The 25,453-nt window shown below is 38.3% G+C and overlaps 1 protein-coding gene across 2 annotated transcripts in view; it reads right to left on the bottom strand.

Annotated features, from left to right (window-relative positions):
- The window catches only part of atos (atossa), a 108,979-nt gene that overhangs the window by 31,994 nt on the left and 51,532 nt on the right, over positions 1-25,453 (bottom strand). For both annotated transcript variants that reach the window (XM_067147228.2, XM_067147227.2), the window contains exons 10-13: positions 18,644-18,837; positions 1,815-2,002; positions 1,562-1,734; positions 1,230-1,474 (exon numbers count right to left, since the gene is read on the bottom strand). In XM_067147228.2, coding sequence (XP_067003329.2) covers positions 1,230-1,474; positions 1,562-1,734; positions 1,815-2,002; positions 18,644-18,837 — 800 coding nt within the window. The remainder of the gene's footprint in view (positions 1-1,229; positions 1,475-1,561; positions 1,735-1,814; positions 2,003-18,643; positions 18,838-25,453) is intronic.

Below are 25,453 nucleotides of genomic sequence, written 5' to 3'. Positions count from 1 at the left end.
GAAGACCTGGGAGAAAGGAGACGAGCTGCTCGAGTAAGTGGTATGTTCTGAGCTGTCAGTGGAGAGATGGCGTGGAATGACATTAGTAGACGAATAAGTTTGAGTGGTGTCTTCAAAAGCAGGAAAGATCACAATATGAAGATAAAGTTGTAATTCAAGAGGACAAATTGGGACAATATTCATTTATAGGAAGGGCAGTTAGGGTTTGGAATAACTTACCAAGGGTGATGTTCAATAAATTTCCGATTTTTTTGCAATCATTTAAGAAAGTCTAGGAAAACAAGAGATAGGGAATCTGCCATATGGGTGACTACCTTAAATGCAGATCAGTAGTGATTGATTGTGGTTCCCTCTGACCCCTGGAGTGAGGTTATGTTTGCCAGTGTATGGTGTTCATTGTCTTCTGAGTGATCAACATGCATTATTTGCAATAAATGCACTTTGTTGAGTATATTTTGGAAATTAAGTTTCTTCCACGGCATTTGAAAGGTTTAAACTGTGAATCAAGGTGACTGCATGTATTAATGAGTCATAGAATATTTTGTGATGCAGCAAGGGTTGGCATTTCTGAATCATGAGTTGGTGGTGGTTAATTTGAAATCCTATAATTTGAAGTCAGATTCTTGCATGCCAACGACTGATTTAACAAGGTTTTACTGTATTCTTTTTCCGAATTGTGTTTGCAATGCCTCGAATAAGATAAATCAAAAAGCAAATTTAAGTTACGGTTGCTGTTTGAATTTAATACAGTTATTCACTTTCTTTTATCAGACATTAGTGTCAGTTTAGAAACAGAAGAACATAACTCCATTTCCTTTACTTTTCAGGAGAGCCAAAAGAAGCCAGGTTTTGGCTACAGTTACACGTATACTAATTTCAAAAAGTGCCTTCAAGGCACTAAATGAAACATGTCAAGTAGTTATATTCAACGAAAGCAAAAACACATTTTTGAAGTTGTGTTATCCTGAAGCTGCAGAAGTTCCATGCAGTGAACTGTATTTGTGTCATAATATATATAACATATTATACTAATGACTACCAACTAGCACAGCAGCTTATATGCAAGCACAATTTGCAAGTATTAATAGTAGAAAAGGAAAATAATAAGGGTTTTTTTTTCATACATATATTGTATGAGTAGGCTTATGTTTCCCAGAAAATGTTGGTCAGGTCTGAAGAGAGCTACTGCACTATACTTTAGAGCAAGTTATCAGAAAATAAATACTAACCTGAGGTGGATGAGGTATCGCAGATATTTCTGTGGATTGTCAGGCTGGCCATCACTGGAGGAAGGATTGGCAGGCATGTAAAGTGTACGCTGACGAAGAAAAGTTTGTGAATTGGCAGGCATATCTGTCAAGTCATACATGACCACAAACATTTTGACAACAGTCCCAAGAGGATTGAAAAGAGTCACTTGGATTGTACCTGATCGAGGTACACAATACCCTTTCTTTCCAAGGTTGATGTGGCCCTGTAAGGGAAGAAAAATTCTCTAGTTAAGAGTTCAAATATACAGTTCACTTCGCTGCCAATAATTGTCGATGTACAGGTAACTCACCAGATAGGGAGTCGAGACCTTATCATTGTCTCCTAACGTGTAAAAGAAAACCGTAACAGGTAACACAAGATGCCTTGGACAAAATGAACCGCTAGCTCCTAAATCTGCTGTAAAACCCTGCACTGTGGACACAGGTTCCAGACGTCCATTCAGTACAGACTCCTCAAAGCTACCTATAAAGTCAAAGAATAAGTATGATGAATAACTGCACAAGAATAAAAAAAGATATGATAGCAAAATGTGGGATGCTCACCTAGCAAGGAGGCACTCGGTGAGAGGTTGTAGCAATAGGTTGCCCAGGGTATATAGCCAATGGCTGGGAAGACTAGGCCAGCACCTGGAGAGCATGGAGACCGTGCACTCCCATCACTCTCTGTGTCATCACTGCTCAAACTGAGAGAGTCCTCCAGAACAGTTCCTGTACTGCTTTCAAACAGGGCACTGCAAAATGTAATAGTACCTCAACACAATGGAGAAATAGAGTAATATCTGAGGTCAGACAAACCCGAGACTTAATGACAGAGCATAATTTGAAATGAGAACCAAGATGGAAACACATTCAGGAACTAAATTAAGAATATAATTTCAGTTCCAGCAGAAATTATATATTTTAATGATGAAATCTCTGTTTCAATGTAATAAATATGCTCATTCAAGTTAGAGGTGTAGGATATTGCAACAGGCTGAAAATGCATATTAAATCATTACTGAAGGGATCTATTTTCTTTTGCATCAAAATCTGAAATCAGTTAACTTCAGTCTTAAGTCTGGGCATCAGTCAAAATATCTAATACCATAAACTGAATCACAGTGTACTGAAAGATTTCACAAAACTTTACTTTAGGAAATATTGCAAAGACCTTCAGATTCTGTTAAAGGTAGGGAAAATAACCATGAACCATTTAAATCACCCATAAGCAGGAACTTTCAAGCACACACAAGAATGTGAATGAAATTACCAATATGCTCATTCCTAAGGAATAGTTTGGCTTTAATTCTTCAAGATAAATATTTCAAATATGGTATAATCTCAATATTCTACAGAAGTTTGAAAAATCCTGAGAAACATACTTTTTTTGAAAGCCACATAACTCCATATCAACTCCACTATTATGATATTCTATTCCACTGAAGAAAATATGGATTATTAAGCAGTAAGCATGCCTATGTGGTGGTAAGTATGTTCCTGTTTGAGTCAACAGTCCATAACTTGGTTTGATACAGCTTCCATGCCACCCTATCGTGTGCTAACCTTTTCATTTCTACGTAACTACTACAACCTACATCTACTCTGTCATATTCATACCTTGGTCTACCCCTGTTGCTTTTACCGAGTACACTTGCATTTAAAGATAAAAATTTCATTGTTCCGTATTGAAATTATTGATGTTAAAAATTAAATAACTGGAAAGGAGGTTCAACCTATTGCCTCAAAAACCAACTGAACAACTCCTGAGTGTCTTAAGATGTGTCCTATCTTGCCTTCTGGTCAAATTTTGCCCCTCACCAATTCGATTCAGCATATCTTCATTAGATTCAATCTACCCATCACACCTTCAGCATTCTCATGTAACACCACATTTCAAAAGCTTCTATTCACTTTCTCTCTGAGCTAGTTATTGTCCATGTTTCACTACCACAGAATGCCATGCTCCAGACAAAAATCTTGAAAATTTCTTTTCTAATTCCTATATCATCGTTCAAAGTCTGTCAATTTCCTGACTTAAGAAAGCCTTTCCTTGTTTGTGCTAGTCTGCATTTTATGTCCTGCCATCATTAGTAATTCTACTAACAAACTAATAATATTAATCTACTTCCTAGACTTCATTTCCTAATCTAATATTTCCTGCATCACCTGACTTTGTTCGACTGCACTCCATTATTTTTGTTTTGGTTTTATTTATTCATTTTTCATTTTGTACTCCTTCTCCAAGACTGTGTTCACACCATTCAGTAATTTCTCCATATCTTCTGCAGACTCATAAAATGATATCATCAGAAAATCTCAGTTTTGATTTCCTCTCCTTGGATTACGGTTACTTTTCCAAATTCCTCCGATTTCCTTTACAGCTCATTCCAAATATTGAAAAGGAGAGTGGACAAACTGCAGCCTTGTCCCCTCCTTTCTGGATTGCTGCTTCTATTTCATAGCCTTCGAATGTTATCACCGAAGACTGATTTTTGTACAGATTGTAGATAATACTTTCTCGGTATCTGATCCTGGTTGCTTTCAGAATCTCAAATAGCTTGGTCCAGTTAACATAATTGAATGCCTTTTCTAAGTCTAGTCGATCCTGCAGTGTACGGGGTAGTGTTTCTGCCTCTTACCTAGACATCGCTGGTTCAATTCCCGGTCATGTCAGATTTTTACTTGGATCTGAGGGCTTGTTCGAAGTCCATTCAGCCTGTGTGATTAAAACGGAAGAGCTATCTGACTGAGATAGCGGCCACAGTCTAGAAATCCATGAATAAAGACCAAAGAGGATTTGTTGTGCCCTCCACATGACACCTTGAAATCTGCAGGGCTTCAGGCTGAATGGCAGTCGCTTGGTAGGCCAAGGCCCTTTGGGTCTGTTGCACCATGGGATTGTGGGCGAGGGTCTAGATCTATCCATGTACGTGGGTTTGTCTTAATTCAATCCTATAAGAACAAACAAAGCCTCCGTGGCTCAGACGGCAGCGCGTCGGCCTCTAACCGCTGGATACCATGGTTCAAATCCCGGTTACTCCATGTGAGATTTGTGCTGGACAAAGCGGAGGCGGGACAGGTTTTTCTCCGGGTACTCCGGTTTTCCCTGTCATCTTTCATTCCAGCACCACTCTCCTTTCTCATTTCATAGCATATATCAGTCCTTAATAAAAATCACTTTGGGAGTGGCGACCCCATTGTACTAATAGCCTATATATGATTCATTCATTTCATTCCTGACCCAGTCAATGACTGGAAAACAGGTTGTAGGTTTTCATTTTTTAAAATAATAATAATAATAATAATAATAATAATAATACTGGAGGTACACCTCCACACATTTAAACTGAGCGCCTTTCAGAAGGCCATCTGTGATGTGAACCTTGAACTGTGTACTGGAAGAAGTTTTGAACTTTAATCTTCAGATGTCTCTACTATCAAATTATATGCTCCATCTGGTGGGAGGACGGGCAATTAATTTTCAAAGGAATTTTGGTATTTCTACGTTTTCCAAACTGATATGTTAGTAGACTGTGTGTTCTAAGGTTATTAGCATTTTTAAATATTCATAATCAAGTGTGTATCAGACTGTTGAGCGGGTAAGACAGTGAAGAGTTTCTGTAATGATTTAATGGAAAATTTGGATTGGAAACTTGTGCTTTTGAGAAGCTGGAATTTTGTAAATTTTGGAGCTCAGTCTCCTAGAGTGTAACTGAATAGAGCAAAGGTGCTCTTTTGAATAGTGTAACATTGGAGCTACAGGCTCATTCTGCAAGTTATTGTGTACCTGAATTTTGATCATTCCTGTTATTCGAGCTGACGAGCTCCTGAATTATTGTTGTTGTTGTTGTTGATCAATGTTTAAAGTCCAGAGACGGAAAGAAATAACATTTCAAATTTTAGTGTTTTAAATTATGCTTCGATCTTTTCTCTGTCTACCCATTCACCTCAGCACTTTCCTACACCTCTGCAATCCAAGGTAACCCCGTAAAAAGTGGTAGCAGGTGTGGTTGAATGGGTCTGGACAAACCCCTTTTGATGGCTTTTCATAGAATTTGAAATTGAACTCTAAAAATTTTTCTGTTTCGAGACTTTTCCAAATTGTCAAATTTTCTTTCGTTAGAGAAGTCCTTGCACCGTGGGTACGTTTGCAAGGAAGAACTAATTTATGAACTCTTAATCAGAAAGGTCCAGTCTGGTGGCATGGTTGCAACAGACACAGCTAGACTTAAAGATTCCCATCAGTATTCCAGTGTATGGGGAGAAAAATTTGGTGATGCTCTATCCACCATCACTGCCAATATTACTGATCCCGCCTCTGTTCTAAGCTTTTTTGAAGGAGGTGAAACCTCAGGAAATCAACTTAAACATGTTCAAGCTAGGTTATTCCATTTCTATAATAGAACCACTAGTGCAAAGAGCGACTATCTTACCCCATTAAATGAACCATCCGAAGAGGACCCTAATAAGTCTTCAGAGAGCAAGGATTCTATTGACCCGAACAAGCTTCTGCCCCATCTGAACAAGTTGTTAGTCATCCACCACAACTTCCACCCTTCTTCAGAAACACAGCATTCGAACTTCAACCTCCGGTGCCCTCTCTGGTAATATCTCCTGGTTTCAGTAGTTTGCCTAACCTCTTAGCCATGTTGTTTAAGGGCATTTCAAAATTCTCAGTCAATTCTACTAATGAGTAAACTGATTTTCTAAGGTTTCTTGTGGAATTTCAGGATCATGCATTAGTGTTTGCTTTCTCACATTCCAAAATTTTATAAATCATTTACCCATACTTTGTTGGTGTCCTCTCCGACAAAATTGTAAAGGCCATAGCAGATAGTTCTATAGAAATCTTCCGCACTTACCTCTTAGCTAATTTCATCCCTGCAAGAGCTATGTCATCATTAGTGCAAAAGTACTACTTCCGAGTCCAAAGGTTAGACAAGAATCTAGCAGATTTTATCCATGACATCAAATTTTATACCAGGGTGTTTGCCCTCCACTACTCTGAAGGGTAAACTGTACAGACCACTGTTGAAGGAATATCTCCATCTTACAGGTCTAATTTCTGTTTTGATTCCTGGCTGCAAACATTTTCAGAACTTGAGGCTATGGCAGTGTCCACGGAGGGAGTTAGATACACCGACGTGGCACGAGTCGCTAGGGAGCCTCCACCATCGTCAAACAGTTCTCGACCACCACCTCGCCAAACCTTCTCTCCCCACAAATGTTATGCATGCGGATCGGTGGACCATCTCCAAAATAATTGTCTTCTCGTAAAATCTAATGGACCTAGGAATGGAGCAGGCCAGTCCCAAGGATGTTTTAATTGTGGATCATTCTCGCATCTTGCTAAAAACTGTACTTCATCTAACAGCACAAACTGTTCTACTTCTCGTGCTGCCTCTGCTAATCTACACGATAGGAAGCGATTAGCGTGACGGCTGTTCTCACTAGACTGCTAGACAGGGTTTTCTCAGACATCAAATTCAAATATCTGTACCATTATCTAAATGATGTAGTGATTTTCTCTGAAACCTTTGAAGAACACTTAGCTCATCTAGAGAAAGTCCTAAATTGCCTTTATAAGGCTGGATTAACAGTCAAGTTATGAAAGGTATCTTTCACCAAATCATCTATGTTCTTCTTAGGGCATATTGTGTCACCTGCTGGAGTTTCAATCGATCATTCCAGAATGCAGGCAATTTGTGACTTTTAGGCTCCTAAAGATGTTAGAGGAATTGCTAGATTCATCAGCATGGTGAATTTCTTCAGGAAATTTATTTCCAACTTTGCTAATAGGGTGGCGCCCCTAAACTTACTCTGTAGGAAAGGTGTCAACTTTGAATGGGGGCCATCGCAACAAGCTGCGTTCGAAGGCTTGAAGTTAGCTCTCTGTAACGCCCCAGTCTTAGCGATGCCAGATTTCTTTAAGAAGTTCATCGTTCAGACAGACGTCTCATCATCTGCGGTTGCTGCTGTTCTTGTTCAGAAATCTGAACTCTGAAGGTGGCCAAGTGCTTATGCGTCTAGGACTTTATCGGCTCAAGAAGCCAAGTACTCGATGTACGAGTTAGGATTGGCTGTCCTGTTTGCCTTGGAAAAATTCTGCCTGTATCTTGAACATGTTAAGTTCGAATTAGAGACTGCCAATCAGGCTCCAAACTGGGTTTTGGCTAGGACCTGTAGTACAGGGCGAATAGCCCGTTGGTATATCAGAATCTAGGCGTTTCAGTTTGACATGCAGCACATTCGGATCTCAGAGAATGAGGTCGCAGATGGGTTAAGCCGTATGTTTTCTGGCGGGGTCGATTCTATTGACCCGGAGGAAAGTCTTTCTCTTTCTTTTCCTATACCTCCTAGTGTTAGTGCCATTTTGACTGATGCCCTATGTTGTTTCATGATGAGCAAAATATAAACGTGAAGATCCTGTGCGGGCTCCTATAATGGAAACCCTTTCTTTTGGGGAACATATCCCTTATGTTCTGAGGAATGGAGTTGTGTTGCCCTTCGAGGCACGATCAAAATATGAAATTTGTAGTCCCAGCTGTTCTTGAGTCTATGATCTTCGAGTATTACCATGAGAACCCATTAGAGGAACATCTAGGCATCTTCAAAACTAAAGAAAAAATTACGGAAATGTTCATCTGGAAGAGAATGGACAGCAAAATTAGGGAAATAGTTAAAAGCTTTTAAATCTTGTTTGGTTAGCAAGCCCACGTTGTCTACGAAGGTAGGGCTATTGTCATCTCATCAAGCATCTCGTCCTATGGAGCGTTTATAAATAGATTATGTCAGACCTTTCCCTTAATCTAAGGGGAACGGGAACAAATTTATTCTTGTGTGTGTATGGTTTCACAAGGTTTTCATGTCTATTTCCAACTAAGCTGGCCACTGCACAGTCCACCATTTCTTGCCTTAATACTATTTTTGCTTCTTTTGGTCCTTGTCAATATATAGTCTCTGAAAATGCCAAGGTATTCACCTCTAACTTATTTTGTAAATTCTGTTTTGATCTTACATGTAACGTCACCCTATTACCCACAACCATCTCTAGCTGAGCGGGTTAACTAATCTTCGATCTGCCTTGAAAGCTTTTCAGCATGAAGACCATTTTCGGTGGGTCATTTCACTGCATTGGCTATCTTCTGCATTCAACTCAGCAGTTTAAGGGCCACACAAGTTTTCACCCGCATCTTGTATGTTTTTAAGTTTGTTCCTAACACTCCGTTGTCCAATTTGTGGTCAATCAATGAAATTTTACCAGAGACAATAGACCCCGATAATATCAGGGATCTGTGGAGAAAGGCCAAACAACCTATAAGCCTTTCACAAGAAAGTGAAAGAGAGATATGATCGTGGACGGACACCCACCAATTTAAAGGTTGGAGATCAAGTCATGGTAAAAAATTTTGTTCCTGCAGGCAAGCTTGCCCCCAGATTTCATGGACCGTGCATAATTCTTGTTTTTTTTTTAATGCCAGTCACCCTCTTTGTGAGCAATCCAGACACAGACAGGACTTTTAGTGTTCATCTGTCCCAAGTAAAACCAGTGCTTTTCAGTATAGGCCACCAAGTGATTGCATTGCCAACTCAATTATATTTCTTTTCTTAGCAGCTTAGAATCATAAGTTTTTCATAAGTTAAGAAGAGGAGGCATTCTGGCCCTGTTAATGAGGCAAAATTGTAAATATTTAGGTTTGGTTCAAACTGTAAAATTTTTTCTGCCTCTTGTAAAACCTTCCCTCCGGTAATTTATTTTCCTGTCTGCCATTACCTTACCCCCTGCCTCCAAGACCGAGCCTGAATTCCGTGCACTTGTCCTACATGCCGTCAATCTTATCTGCACCACCAACAAAAGAAATACTCCATAAAATGAGTTAAATGAGTTACTGTTGCCCAGGAATGGAATTAACTGTTGCAGTGCCCTGACTTCATCTGAGGCTGTGTCGTACAACTGGCGAGAGGTGCCGGCGCGGGGTAAGGGCTCGCCTTGTTCCGGCCCAGTCTCCTTCTCAACGGCAAACTTGCCACCATCATTAGTGGTAATGGCTGGGATGCTGTACCTACTGCCCACTCCTTCATTGGGCAGAACTATGATACTTGGTCCATAGTGACCATCACCATGGCTACCCCTCTCAAGGTAGCAGGAGAGAGGTATCTGAGGGTACTTGGGGGGGCCCGGGGGACCCCACCCTGGCATTAGCAGTGGCAGCCGCTCTTGCCATCAACCTTGGGCATAACTGACCGAACTTCTATGACTTCATAAACACTTCAAGAATTACTTTACTCAAATATCTGATGAATGAACTCTCCATCAAGAAATGTTCTTTGATCTCAAATTTTCTAAAATGTTAAATTTCAAAACCGGACCGACCGTGGAAGAACTTTAGCGGGTGGAGGTCTTTACCTGAGGTACACCTTCTCCATACATTTAAAATGAGCGCCTTTCAGAAGGCCATCTGTGATGTGAACCTTTAACTGTGTGTTGGAAGACGTTTTGAACTTCAATCTTCAGATGTCTCTTCTATTGACTTATGTGCCCCCTCTGGTAGGACGTACAATTAATTTTCAAAGGAATTTTGGTATTTCTAAGTTTTCCAAACCGAAGTATTTGTTGATTGCTTTTGTGTTCTAAGGTTATTAGCACTTCTACCTCTTCCTTCATGAAATTATTAGCCAAGCAGAAATTTTGATATTTATACGGTTAGCCAATCAGAACTGAGGGTGTGTACAGGCCATCAGCCTAGCGAGTTCTGGAACCTTCCCCTCCACTATAAAAGCTGGGAGGTTTTCAGCAATGTTGTCTTCATCACTCCGGTCTAGAGTGCATTATTAGTAGAGGCAGAGGGCACGCCTTGCCCTTCATCAGAAGGCTCACCAGCTCCTCAAGGCAATTAATTGCAGACAGGTTTTAAAAATGTGATAGCTACAGATAGCCGCCTTGATGGGAAGGTTTCAAAATTAATTCTTAATGTAAATTTCTGAAGTTTAAAATCATCTTTTAAATTTAAATTTTCAAGTAAGTCTAAGGACTTTATTCAAATCCATGCAAGGAAAAATGGAACTTAGGGAACAAAGAGTGTTCACCCTCTTAATATCCATTCAACTTGGTATTGGGTGACTATGACTTTGTAAAACTTTAAATTTTATCTCTTCTTCCTCTGTAGTATAGGCGTAGCCTCTGTAACTTACGGCCATAAGCCCAGATAGGATTTTAAGTTGCCATTGATGCTTTCACAGCCCGTACTTATAGACATGATACTATAGGCTTTTGGGTTTACGCCGTGTCAAGAAAATAAGGTGAAATTCTTTACGTTTCGCAGAGAACTGTGCTCTGCGTCCTCAGAAGAAATCTCGACCATCCACGAGAAAGGCTTCTTAAACAATGACTGAATTTAGACGTTATAATACAAGTGGAAATGGTAAGTTCATTCACCATCAGATGGCTCCCAGTACATGGCACAACGCTAGCATTCGAAGCGGAAGCTGACCGAACCATCAGAACCAGTCTAAGCGGTTCACATAACGTGTGTACGTAACATATGACATTGACAGGTGTATGACATAGACAAGCCTGAAATGAAACATTTGGCGACGAGGAATGTACATGTGTTCTAAGGTTATTAGCACTTCTACCTCTTCCTTCTTCAAGAAATTATTAGCCAATCAGAAATTTTGATATTTATATGGTTACACAAGTATGAAGGATGAGTTCTCCACCTAATCAATACTTTATTTTACATAGTGTCAATATTATTTACATAAAAGGACAGTACCGGTTTCTACCTGTAAATAGGTCATCTTCAGCTGTTGAAAGACCTGCTTAATAGTGACTACAGAATAAATAATACTAAGATTAAAGTTAAACAAGAATGCCATTAAAATAAACATGAATGCTACTAATCTAAAAAATACCTAAGTTTAAGATATATACATATGGTACAGTTTTGGGGGGTTAGAGGGCTTTTTCCCTGGCCCCATGATTTCTACATATTTCAAAAATTGTATTTGCTGAGGTTGAAATTGGATACAATTCTAGGAGTTTATCAAGAATCACTGACATTCTAGTGTCAAGTTCCAATATCCATGTTAAATGCCAACACTATGTTCAACGGTTTTATGAAATGTTTGTTGGGCAGCAAATATGCAGGGTCATCGTATTCATTAGAATAAGAGGCTCAGTAACCTGTTTACAAGTACATAGCTTATTTTCAGTCTATATCAAAGCTGAAAAACATGTTAGTGAATGCCACTATTCTAAACACCACTTAATGTTAAGACACATACACATGGTATAGTTTTGGGGATTAAAGGGCTTTTATTCAGGCCCCATGATTTCTACACATTTTAAAAATTGCATTTGTTGAGGTTGGAACTGGATACAACTCTTAGAGTTTATAAAGAATCACTGACATTCCGGTGTCAGGCTCAGATCTCTAATTTTAAATGCCAACATTACGTCCAACGGTTTTATGAGATGATTCAAAGTGCATTGTTGGGCCGCAAAAATGCAGGGACGTCGTGTTCATTAGAATAAGAGGTTTAGTAATCTATTTACAGATACATAGCTCATTCTCAGTTCCCACATATTTGCTGCCCAACAATGCACTTTGAATCATCTCATAAAATCGTTGGACATAGTGTTGGCATTTAACATTGGAGATCCAAGCCTGACACCAGAATGTCAGTGATTCTTCATAAACTCTAAGAATTGTATCCAACTTCAACCTCAACAAATACAATTTTTGGAATGTGTCGAAATCATGGGGCCAGGATAAAAGCCTTTTAATCCCTAAAACTGTACCATGTGTACGTGTCTTAACGTTAAAGTGTTGTTTAGAATAGTGGCATTCACTAACATGATTTCCAGCTTTGATATAGACTGAAAATAAGCTATGTATCTGTAAACATGTTACTGAGCCTCTTATTCCAATGAATATGATGACCCTGCATATTTGCTGCCCAACAAACATCTCATAAAACCGCTGGACATAGTGTTGGCATTTAACATGGACATTCGAACTTGACACCAGAATGTCAGTGATTCTTGATAAACTCTTAGAATTGTATCCAATTTCAACCTCAGCAAATACAATTTTTGAAATATGTAGAAATCATGGGGCCAGGGAAAAAGCCCTCTACCCCCCAAAACTGTACCATATGTATATATCTTAACCGTAAGTATTTTTTTGATCAGTGGCATTCATGTTTATTTTAATGGCATTCTTGTTTAACTAATTTTAGTAGTAATTATTCTGTACAGTCATTATTAAGCAGGTTCTTCAACAGCTGAAGAGACCTACTTACAGGTCAAAACCAGTACTCTCCTTTTATGTAAATAATATTGACACTATGTAAAATATTGATTCATACTTGTGTGCTAGTAGATTATAGTATTTATACGGTTAGCCAATCAGAATTGAGAATGTTTAAAGTCCAGAGAGAGAAAGAAATAACATTTCAAATTTTAGCATTTTAAATTATGCTTCGATCTTTTCTCTGTCCACCCATTTACCCCAGCACCTTCTTACATCTCTGCAATGTACGTACGTTCCTCATCGTCAGATGTTTCATTCCAGGCTTGTGTCTATGTCATACACCTGTCAATGTCATATGTTACATACATGTTATGTGAACCGCTAAGACTGGTTCTGATGGTTCGGTCAGTTTCCGCTTTGAACGCTAGCGTTGTGCCACATCCTGGGAGCCATCTGGTGGCGAATGAATGTACGATTTCCACATCAATTATAACGTCTAAATTCAAAGAGTCATTGTTTAAGAAGCCTTTCTCGTGGACGGTCGAGATTTCTTCTGAGGACGCAGAGCACAGTTCTCTGCGAAATTTAAAGAATTTCACCTTATATTCTTGACACGGCATAAGCCCAAAAGCCTATACAGTATCATGTCTAGGATTTTAAGTGTTTCAGAGTGTATTTCCAAAGGAGTGCAAGTGTTCGCCTCCTAACATTTTGTTTACGGCCGATATCTTAAACCTTTTTTTTTTTTTTGACCACTAAGGCCATTTAGTATGGGTACTTACTGCCCCTGTTTCATTTTTAAATATTCATAATCAAGTGTATATCAGACTATCGAGTGGGTAAGACAGTAAAGACTGTTTCCGTAATGATTTAATGTAAAATTTGGATTGGATACTTGTGCTTTTGAGAAGCTGGAGTATTATAAATTTTGGAACAGTCTCTTAGATTGTAACTGAATGGAGCAAAGGTGCTCTTTTGAATAGTGTAACATTGGAGCTACAGGCTCATTCTACAAGTTATTGTGTACCTGAATTTTGATCATTCCTGCTATTCGAGCCGACGAGCTCCTGAATTATTGTTGTTTTTGTTGTTGTTGATCAGTGTTTAAAGTCCAGAGAGAGAAAGAAATAGCATTTCAAATTTTAGTGTTTTAAATTATGCTTCAATCTTTTCTGTCCACCCATTTACCCAAGCACCTTCTTACATCTCTGCAATCCACGGTGTTCCCGTAACAAGAATAATAAAATTTTACAAGTGTGAGATATGAAACTTTGTCAGAACCTGATTTCTTGGGAACAGGTGTAACATTCTGTTTGAAATCAGCTGGCACTTCTTGTGTACCTTAGATCTTATACACTAAATGGAATAACCTTGCCATGCTGGTTTCTCCTAGGGCAGTCTGTAATTCTGAGGGTATTTCACTAAATTACAGGTGCCTTGCTCCTATTTAGGTATCAAAGCTCTCAAATAAATAACAATGTCAATATTTCCTTTGATATAATGCATTTTATTCCTACCATATACACTGTAAAAAGTACAGTATTTCAGACATTTCAGGATAATGTTATACATTTAATACATTTTAATTATCAATGAATATTATACTGTTGCATTTTATTACTGGGTTTCAAATAATGTCAAAAAGAGTTTCAAGCTCCAACCGTGTCATTTTTATTCAATATTACTGAAAAAGAACAAATGGGCACACATATTTCCATGGACTTACAACAAAGCAGGAGAAAATTAAGATGCCTGGAATGAAGCAGAAGTTAATACCAATTAAAGAAAAGCACTTTCCAGATTGTCATATGGAGAATTAATTCTAAATATGTTTTTGAAATCACATACTTGCTCACACACTCACTGACTCACTCCGTAGCCTTCTGAGGGACGAAGTTCCCATGCCGATCTCACAATCCTCTTCCATCCTTTTCGATGTTGAACCCGCTCTTCCCAGTTATCAATATGGAGGGTCCAGCATACCTCCTTGATCTCCTCCTTCCAGGTGCTTCGGGGTCTTCCTGAACATCTTTTCCATTAAGAGATCCCTTGTATAGATTTAATGGTGCTCTGTTATCCTGCATTCTCAGTACATGTCCAGCCCAACGCAGTCTGTTGGATTTTATCACATCCATTACAGTGCGTTGTTGAGAGAGGGCGTAAATCTCATAATTAGATCTTTTCTGCCCGTTTTGAGAGATAAGATTGAACCATGGGCCAAATATTTTTCTATAAATTTTATTCCCAAAGACTTGCAACTGCTGCTGCTCTTTCTTGGTTATACTCCATGTCTCAGAACCATACAGAAGTACTGGTCGAATGATTGTATTGTAGAGAATCATTTTTGCATTCCTTGTTAAAAACTTGGAGCCTAATATAGGGATCATAGAGTAAAATGCATTACTTGCATTCGTAATTCCAGCTTGGTGTTCCTGTTGCCTTTGGTTTTGCTCATTGATTAATACACCAAGGAATTTAAACTCCTCCACTCTTTTAAATATATATATTTCCCAATCTTCAAAGGCAATCTGTCAACCACCTCATGATTCAGTCTCTGTACAACCATGTAATGTGTTTTTATCATTTACCCGTAAGCCAATTTTTGCTGCCATTTCCTCTAGTTCCAAAAATAACTACCTAATTTCTAATTCATTGCAGACAATAAAAACAATATCGTCTGCATATGCAAGGACTTTATGTTGTCTCCCCAATATGAAGCCAGCAGGTACAAGAACTAATTACCTGATAATCTTCTCCAGTGCAATGTTGAATAGAAAGAAGTGCATCCCCTTGTCTCAGACCAGTTTTATTCTGGAAGAAACTTTATTTTCTGTCCTTGAGCAAAACACAGCTAACATTACCGTCCATACACAGTTTGCACATGTTAATTTCATGGGAAAGCCAAACTCCATCATGATGTTCCATAGCCCTTCTCTATGGATTGAACGATATGCCTTGAAGAAATCTATAAAGAGATAATGAATCGACTCCTTGTGTTCCCACACCTTATCATTAATAGTCTTAATTGCAAATATGTTGTCTGTAGTGGATCTGTTACTAAGAAAACAGTTCGATTGTCACCAATAACATTTTCAGCAAATGGTTTTAAACGTTGTAAAAGAATAAAAGACAATTTTGTAGGCCGTGTTTACAAGAGATATGATAATTTTGAACTTCTTCCTTATCCCCTCCTTTATGAATTGGGACAATAAGAGATTCCTGCCTTACTTTTGGAATAACTTCATCAAGCCATATCCTTAGAATGATCTTATATATGTACCATAGAACCTTGATAATTCGAAATCGGTTAATTCTAAATCCCACCTAATTCGAAGAAGGTCTCGTCCCAGAAACGTGAGATACAGTTTTGCACGTTATTTAAATTGTTTAATTCGAAATACGGATAATTCGTAATTTGAAGTACAATGTCGGCTCCATTACCGAAATTCAGACTTTTAATTCGAAACTGCCTTTACATTTTAAAACAATAGAGTGTTACAAAGTACTTTCAACTCGAAATTTATCCCGGTCATAATAGAACACGTGTTCCGAACGTAGAGGGGTACCGTAGCTTACCGCATTTACACTCACTTCGAAGGGTCTACAATGTGCTTCATGATTACTAAGTCGAATGAAATCTGAATTCTTTTGTATTCAACCTTGTAAGGAACGCCGTAATATCACGCAACAGGCAGTGTGCGGAAAAACAGAATCCGCGAACACTGGTGATGTCGACAGTTGACGAAAAAACGTGGCTCATATAATAAATTCATAGGCACCGAACAATATTGTCATTGCCGATGAAACTGCATTGCTTTATTATAATGCAAGCCCAAACGGTCTTATGGTTTTAAAGGAGAAAGTGCCAGCCGGAGAATCGTACGAGAGTGGGGGGATGGGGGTCATTGTAGTGCGTTGCAATGGACATGGAAGCGAGAAACTTTATCCCCTCGTCACAGGAAAGTTCGAAAAGCCACAATGTTTTAAGGGCGCCTGGCACTTTCCATGCTAGTACAAAGCATCTAAAAATGCTAACAGTACAGAAATCCAAAAAATAATGCATCTGCACAGGTGAACCAGCATAATTTATCCTAGTCTTTGAATTGTGAGATTGTTTTCTTTTGTTGCGTGAGGTTATGTTTGTCAGTCATTTATCCAAGTGCATTATTTGAACATTATAAATGCACCTTGTTGGATACATGTCGGAAAAAGTTTTTCTTTTTCCCCATGGCATTTGAAAGGTTTAAACCGTGAATCGAGGTGATTGCATGTGTTAATGAGTCTTAGAATACTCTGTGACACGGCAAGTGTGTACATTTCTGAAGTACGAGAGAAGAGCCATGGCGGGAAATCTTACACAGATAGTCATAGGAAAGTTCGATTTTAAGGGTATCAGGTACTTTCTGTGTAAATACAGGGCATCTAAAATGCATACAGTATAGTAATCCAATGAATAAAGCACTTCCACATGGGAGTCAGCATAGATTTCTCCTCGTCTTTGAATCATGCTTTTTTCCTTTCTTTTGTTGCGTGAGGTTATGTTTGTCAGTGAGATATCCAAGTGCATTATTTGAATACTGTAAATGCACATTCTTTGATACATTTTGGAAATGGTTCTTTTTTTAATGGCATTTGAAAGGTATAAACTGTGAATCGAGGTTAACTGCATGCAGTAACGGCCCTTAGAATATTTTGTAACACAGCAAGGGTTGGTACTTCTGAATTGTGAATTGGCGGTTAATTCGAAATCACGTAATTCGAAGTCCGATTTCTGAGTCCCAACGACAGCTCAGCAGGAATGTTGTCACTACCTGACGCTTTGTTTTTTGAACGTATAATACTTCGTAATACCTCTTGATATGTCTCTGGTATTTGTTGTTCTGATGGGGAACTAGATTGTTTACCAATACAGGTTTCTGGATCAGCACAGTTTAGCAAGGAATCAAAGTATTGTGTACCGTAATTTAACCATGTTTCCTGATCAGCAATTAAATTTCCAGACTTATCTCTCATAATACTCAATCTTGGTTGAAATCCATTTTTAATTGTGCTGACAGTTCTGTACATCTTGAGGGATGTTCCTGTTTTTGTAGTCATCTTGGATTGATTCTATTTGTTGTCTCAGATAGACTTTTCTTTCTACGAATTTACTACATTCTTTCTATTTTTTTCTGTATAGTTCCTGAACATCTATATTCTTATTAGACTGCAGCCACTTATTACCCCATATTGCCACTTCATTAACTGCATCTTAACATGCCTCAACGAACCATTTCTTTTTCTTATTAACACCTTTTGGCATCACTTTCATTGCTACTGTTGTCATGATTTGTTTCGCATTATTCCACATTCGTTCACAGACTTAGTCATTTGTTTAATCAATGTCTTCTATAGGATCTTCTCCCAGAATATCAAACCTGTTTGTAATTTCCACATTATACTTCAATCTTTCATCCTCCTGCTTCAGTTTTTCAGTGTCAATTCTGCGTATTTCCTCAGTCTGACTTACAAGAGGTTTTCAATTTAATTTTAACAGAAGCAATTATCATATTGTGATCAGATCCTATCTCAGCTCCTCTGTAAGGTCTGATATCAGTTATGGAGCTTCTAATGCCTGTTATCAATTAGTAGAGGATCTATCTATTGGCAGTCTTACCATCACACTAATACCATGTTTCCTTATGTATTTGTTTATGTGGGACGGTGGTACTCCGCACATTCATGTTTGTGGATATAGCAAAATTGATTAGTCTAATAGCATTATCATTGATTTCGTCAAGCAGACTTTCCCTTCCTACTGGCACAAAAATGTCTTCCTTTCCAACTTTTGCATTGAAATCACCCAAAATCATTTTGACATCATGTTTGGGTAATTTATTCCACAGTTCTAACAAATCCTTGGAATCACATGTTTTAAAATTTATTACCTTTAATATATAATCACATACCTACTAAAACCTAGAAATGGTCTGTTAAGAAAAAAAAAAAAAAGTACAGTATTCCATATATTAAATAATTATAAATTAGATTGTTTTAAGCCTTCCAAATATGAAATTAAGTATGAAATCAGATCATGTGACAGACAATTCCCATGCTCTATGGATTTTTTAAATATTTATGAGATTATTAACTCACCTACGGATGGCTGATACAGAATTTAATGAGCTATCAAAATCAAAGCAGCTGGTACCACGCCGGACAGGTGCAGGACTGGACGTTAATGGTAGTCCAGTGCGGCTGTGAAATACCATAGAAGCTGCCGAGCCAAGGGAGCGTCGGAACTTGGCTTTATCCAAAGCAGAAGGCACAGGTCGTTCAGAACTGCTTACCTGCAGGGTTAGATAAAGGAAGTCAGTGCATCTGTCATGAACATCTACATTTTAAAACTTTAATTTTCTTGAAACCAGTTTAAAACCTTGACGTGCTATACTTTGTATGATCCTTAATATCTCTCAATCAAGAAGATTTGCTATAAAAGCAACCAAAAACTGGTATAGGAGGAAGAGTTCACCAATACATTATTCGATATTACAAGAAATGATTAATCATATTTGTTTAGCTGCAATTCATAATCAGTAAAAGACTATGTTCTGGGCAACTATCACAAAAAGAGAGAAATGTAAGTACAAAGATAAAGTGAGGTTAAGTCAATATATTTCTGGACTTCTCTCTTTAATAGTTCGTTGTGCACCCTCGCTAATACTGGTCCCCTTCACCTTCAAAGCAGCCCCCTTTCAAGGTTGGGCATCTACTTCAGCAGTACTGCCATAATCAGAAGCTCTCCAAAGTCATTTTCTTGTAGTGTGTTCAAAACAGACTGCTGTTTAGTTGGAATTTCCTCCACCATCTGAAACCTTTGCCCTACCAGCTGTTTTTCAGTTTTGGAAATAGAAAGAAATTTCAGGATGCTCAGTTGGGCAAACAGGGAGGATATGGCACCAGGGTAATGTTCTTGGTCCAAAACCAGTTCAGTCAGGAGAGCAGATGAGCAGGTACATTGCCAAGGTAAATGAGCCATGTGCTATTTCACCACTGATCAGGTAGTTTCCTCCTTGCATCCTCCAGTAGAAGTTTTATAAAATGTTGATGTAGAAAGCAGTGTTATCCATCTTCATGGATAGTCTTTTGACATTTTTGGATCATTTTTAGTGTTGAAGTAGACAATGGGCAACCAGGGAGCACATCACCATCAAACTACATTCTGCCCATCTTAAAGCAGAAAAATCACTGAAATGCTTGGAAAATCCCATAGCCTGCTCTTCAAAACAAATCTTTGGCATTTCATAACATTCTGAAGTCTAATTTGATGCAAACATGCTGTTCATGTAAATCCTTCATTTCACTATTAGCAAAGAGCACGTAACATGTCGTTACAAACACTTAGTGTAATGTCACTCCCAATGCACAGAACTAACTGGTTCTTGGCACACTGACTCATCATAGCATGGTTGTACAGCTTTTGGAAGGCAACAATGATATGAGCGCAGGAAGTACAGTTTGGGAATTAAAATCCCAACCTATATATACTTAAGAATTATTGTGCTAAGTACTGCAGATATCTTACAGTTTCAGGTCCTCCCCACCATTCATTCACCAAATTACTTACAGCATAAATATAATACAATGTTCATGTTAATACATACCAAACCTCCACCTAACATGTTGAACAAAATCTGATTATACCAAACTCTTGCTGTCATATGTTTTTCCTGCTCTCATTGTATACATTTCATTTTCTTATTCTACTCTTCCCAAATCAAGAAAGATCTCTCAAGAAGGTTTCCTTAACTGTTGTGGATAATTGTACCATGATGAAGCTGGGAAGCAGAAAGGAAGCTCTTCCAGAGTTGAGGAGAAAGGGATCTAAACACATTGAAATTGGTACGGAGAGGTAACCAAGATTGTTGACTTCAGTTTTTCATGTTTATCCTGTTCTATCCTTTCTGCTGCTCTTTCTTATATTAACTCATTTTTTATGTCTTAAGATATGGTAGAAAAGTGAGCATAAGCAGAAAGATAGCAGCTCACTCACGAACTATGTAGGCAAAGTTATTGAGCGAGTAAGAATTTTTTCATATCAACGAAGAAAAAACACTGTTGTAATATAAGTAATTTCTTTGAAACAGAATAGTTTATGTTTTTTTTTCCGTATTTAACTTGTTGATATCTGTTATTGTATTATGTTTGTACAATGATTTCCTCGTCTCTTAATTATTTTGAATTGTGTACTTCTGTAAAAGCAGTCTCCGATTTAAAATCCTGCATCATAGTGATTAAACCACTGCAAATGTCTTCAAAGTAGTCTTCCAGTTCCGAGTTAAAGAGCAGTTTAATTAGTTGCTTAAAAGGCAAATTACTGAAATATTTAGATGTTATTCAAACAAGTGCTTAAATGTCAGCCAAGTTGATTCACAAAGAGAATATTTCTATGCATAAAGTTAAGTATATATTTTAATAATATCACCAACCCAGTAAAACAGGTGGGATGGTAGTAAACTGATTCATCAACAGCATTCTAAAGTCTGATAATTTATTTTTATAACCTGTTCCAAATTTTTACTGGAAAAATGTACATTATAACAAAAACCAATCTTTCTCAACTCTACTTCATTGGCACAAAAGGAAGTGATGTTTTATGAAGCATAATGGTGGACAGAATTTCTCTGTTATGTCTAATAAAATCAGATATGCATCATAGTAAAACCTCAAGCACAATATCCAGACAATTCTTGGTAACCAAAGAAGCAGGAACAAACTTATCAGGGGTTGAGAAGAAATGGATCTAGAAATAGGGTTGACAAAAGAGTTCATCTATGAAGAGTGAGTGAGTGAAAGTGTGGAGTTCATTCTTGTTCTTGTATTTGGCCCCCCCTCCCTCTCTTCTCACTCTCTTTCTCCACACTAACTGATCATTTTGTTTATCCTTTGTACATATTCCTGTCCTCCTTCCCAGCTTCCTGTTCACTTTGGAGAAATGAGCAAACACATGCATGCATTTCAGTGATAACTGGGCTAACTGGAAGCCAACTTGATATTTTCATTCAGGTGCTTTTAAAGGTGCCATGCTATTCAGAAAATAGTAATTTTGAAGTTGGTTATTGAAGAACTCCTTGGTATCTGTTCCATACAGCCATCAAGAGAGAGAGCGACTGTCCTACCAAATGTTACCTACTAACTCCTGTGCAAGAAGCACTCTGACTTCTATAAAGGAATTGCTTCAATGCCCAGTCCATACAATCAAACAATTGCCAACAGTAACTGCAATCCTCCAATCCCAAAAGCCCTTCTGAGTTTCACTATTCACATCAATTACCTATGTCCCTTTTCACTACAGACATGCTCTTGATATTACTACTCATCCCTTTCTTCCTCCTACTCCCTCTCCTGCCCCCCCCCCCCCCCTCCACATTCACTGTTAATGCTTATGAAGATATTTAGGGGTTGTAGTAAGGATGTAAAGTAGAGGGCATATAAGTCTAGTAAGTCCACAACTAGAGTATGGTTCCAGTGTATGGGAGCCTCACCAGGATTATTTGATTCAAGAAATGGAAAAAAAAAAATCCAAAGAAAAGCAGCTCGATTTGTTCTGGGTGATTTCCGACAAAAAAGTAGCGTTACAAAAATGTTGCAAAGTTTGGGCTGGGAAGACTTGGGAGAAAGGAGACTAGCTACTCGACTAAGTGGTTTATTCCGAGTTGTCAGTGGAGAGATTGTGTGGAATGACATCAGTAGACGAATGAGTTTGAGTAGTGTCTTAGAAAGTAGGAAAGATCACAGTATGAAGATGATGCTGGAATTCAAGAGGACAAATTGGGGCAAATATTCATTTATAGGAAGGGGAGTGATCATAGGAGACATGAATGCCTAAGTAGGTCAGGAAGGTGATGAAGAGATGGGAAGAGAAACAAGGCTGGAGATATTTTGGTAGACTTTCGTAGAAATGAGCTGATCATTGGCAACACATGATTTTGAAAGAAAAACAGTCAGAAGATAAGATAAAGCTCGGATAAAAAAATCAAAACTCTGATAGATTACATTTTAGTCAAGAAAGGTAACAGGAAAATGTTGGTAGATGTAACAGCCTTCCCAAGTGAATCTTTTGAAGGAGATCACAGAGTTGCGATAGCTAAGTTAAAGATGGGAAAGATACAAACAATGACAGATTAGGCAGAGAAAGCTTAGGGTGTGGAAATTGCAGGAGAAATAAATGAGTTCCAGACTCGCACTGAAACAAGTATACCGAAGGAGGACATCGGAAGGGTCGAAGAAGAATGGGCATAATTTACAACAGTCATGGTGGAGTCTGCAGAAAAGACCTGTGGAAGAGTATCAAGAAGGAAGAATGATCAAGAAACGCCCTGGACCGACAGGGTTAAAGATATAGTTAAACGGAAGAAACAAGTTTGGAAAAGATGGCTGAGAAACAGAACAGAATGCGAAACCGAATACAGGCACTGCAAGAAGGAGTGCTCTAATGTGGTTCAAGAAGAGAAAAAGAAATGCTGGCAAAAATTCACTGAATCTCTGCAAGAAGATACAAATGGAAGCAGAAAGATCTTATTCCAGTGGGTAAAAAAGAAGAAAACCCCAGGTGAAGGTGCTAACTTCATTAAAAATGAACAGGAGGAAGTGATGACACAGAAGCAGGATGTATTGCAGAGGTGGGAAAAATACTTTGAACAGCTTTACAACGTGCAAAATACCTCGGTACAAGGAGAAATCGAAGAACCAGATTTAGTGCAGATGGAAGATAAGGAAAACGAGGTGTCCATGGGAGAGATTGAGTGGGCCACTAAAAGAACGAAATGAGGCAAGGCAACTGGAAGTGACGAGGTCACCATAGAAATGATAATAGCACCAGGAGCAATTGGTCTACAGTGGTTGTATAGACTCTTCAGTGTGATATGGAGAGAAAAGACTGTTCCAAAAGAGTGGACGAAAGGGGTCAATAAACTAATTTTCAAGAAAGGAACAGGAAGCAATGTGAAAATTGCAGAGGAGTGACAGAGATACCTCATACAGCTAAGATCCTTGAAAGAATCTTGGCTAAACGAATAAGAGATAGAGTAGAGGGAAAATTGGCAGAACATCAGTATGGATTCAGAAGAGGCACGTCCACATTTGACCCAATATTTACATTGCGTCAAATGATGGAAAGGTATTGCGAATATGGGAAGGACATGGTAGTAACGTTTCTAGATATTGAAATGGCAAATGACAGTGTCCTCAGGAATTTGGATGGAAAACATTGACAGAGGCACAGATTGGGAATGAAACAATGCAGACTGTGATAGCATTGTATCAAAATTGCAAAAGCTGTATTAGAACCAAAGTGGGTCAAACAATGATTCAGAGTTGAGACAGGCTTAAGATAGGGAAGTGTATTGTCTTCCTTACTCTTCATTATCATGGATAGAATTCTACATAATATCAAGGAGAAGATGATGGGCAAGTCAAGTCTATGCTCTTTGCTGATGACATTGTAGTTTGGGAAGATAATGAAGAGGAAGTACAGACACAAGTTGATTTATTGAATTAGGAGATAAAAAATTTTGGAATCAAGATTAGTACTGCAAAAAGCAAGACTGATCATGAGAGATAACAGAAAATCCAGGAGAGTGATTAAAATAGAAAATGAACCTCTTGAAGTACTGAAATTTTTTATATAAAGTAGAAGTCCGTTATAGCGAGAATTTGCAACAGCGGAAAATTTACTCGCTATAGCGGATTGTCGTTATATCAGATTTTTGTATAAAAGTCTGAACTCCCCCCCCCCCCCCCACATACATATTAAAATCTATATGAAATGGCAATCAGTTTGTTCAAAACTTGCGGTTCCGCAGATGATATCCACACTACGGCTTACTTGTTTGTTATTTTTTTGAAATCTGATACTACATGAAAGTGTATGTTTAATTTCATTCTGAAAAATTACAGTACTGTATTTCTCAGAACCCAAGACGAATCCCACTTTTTCCTTCAAAAAATTGAAATCAGGCTCAAAAAGTGTTTTGTAAAATCATACGAATGCCTTTGTTGTACAGTACGCATTTTTGGACTATTTTTAGATGCCGAACATTGGCTCTTGTTATGCCGCTTTCCTTTGCGGCTGCACAATAATACCGACATAATACCGAAGAGAACCCGTTGAAAATTTCCAGGCAATACCTATTCCATGCTTCTCTACAATATGGTGATCCGTCAGGAAAATATTCTTGACGTCTATAAAACTGTTAGGGTACTTTTACTCAGCGTCAGATACAACCGGCTACCGCTACACACTTCTTGCTCGATGGGTTCAGCCTAATCGCGGACATTGAAGGTTAACGGACGAGTTTATTGCACCACGGTATGGCCATTCTGCCCTTGCGTTTTTTGTGCACAGACCTCATAATTTCATTTTCGACTCTTTAAAGCATCCTTGCTGTGGACCACTGAATGCATTTTTTGTACAGTACACATTTTCTTAGCTATCTTTGTCTTCACACCGAGGCCAAATATTGGCCTTAGTTAGGCCTATGCCATATTTTCTTACGGCTGCACAATTAATCTATATTTCCGAGTGTTTAATAACCATTAATTTAAAATAGGCATATCGACAAGAACCCATTGAAAATTTGCCAGCAATACCCGTTTCCACGTATCTTCACGACTATCCATCACAAAAATATTCCTGCCGTCTATAAAACTTAATTTTACTAAGAGTCAGGTACAGCAGACGTGTTATAACTCTACCACTGAGTAGCCCTGGCCTTTCTAAGAATTCGAAGGCTTGGATGTTTTGATGCCATTCTGCAGATTTGAGAAACGTTTTTGTAGAGGCTAATAGAATGTCACTCTCTCTTCAATATTTCCTAAGATCCAGTGATGTTACACACAGGCACTCTACAATCGGTTGTCACAGCTAGCGATGTATAATAAAGAAGCGGTCGTTTACTGTCAACA

This window comes from Anabrus simplex, chromosome 5 (genome assembly GCF_040414725.1).
Source record: "Anabrus simplex isolate iqAnaSimp1 chromosome 5, ASM4041472v1, whole genome shotgun sequence".
Taxonomy (NCBI): Eukaryota; Metazoa; Arthropoda; class Insecta; order Orthoptera; family Tettigoniidae; genus Anabrus; species Anabrus simplex.
The sequence above is the reverse complement of the archived record's forward strand: the minus strand, read 5'-3'. Positions and strand labels throughout refer to the sequence as shown.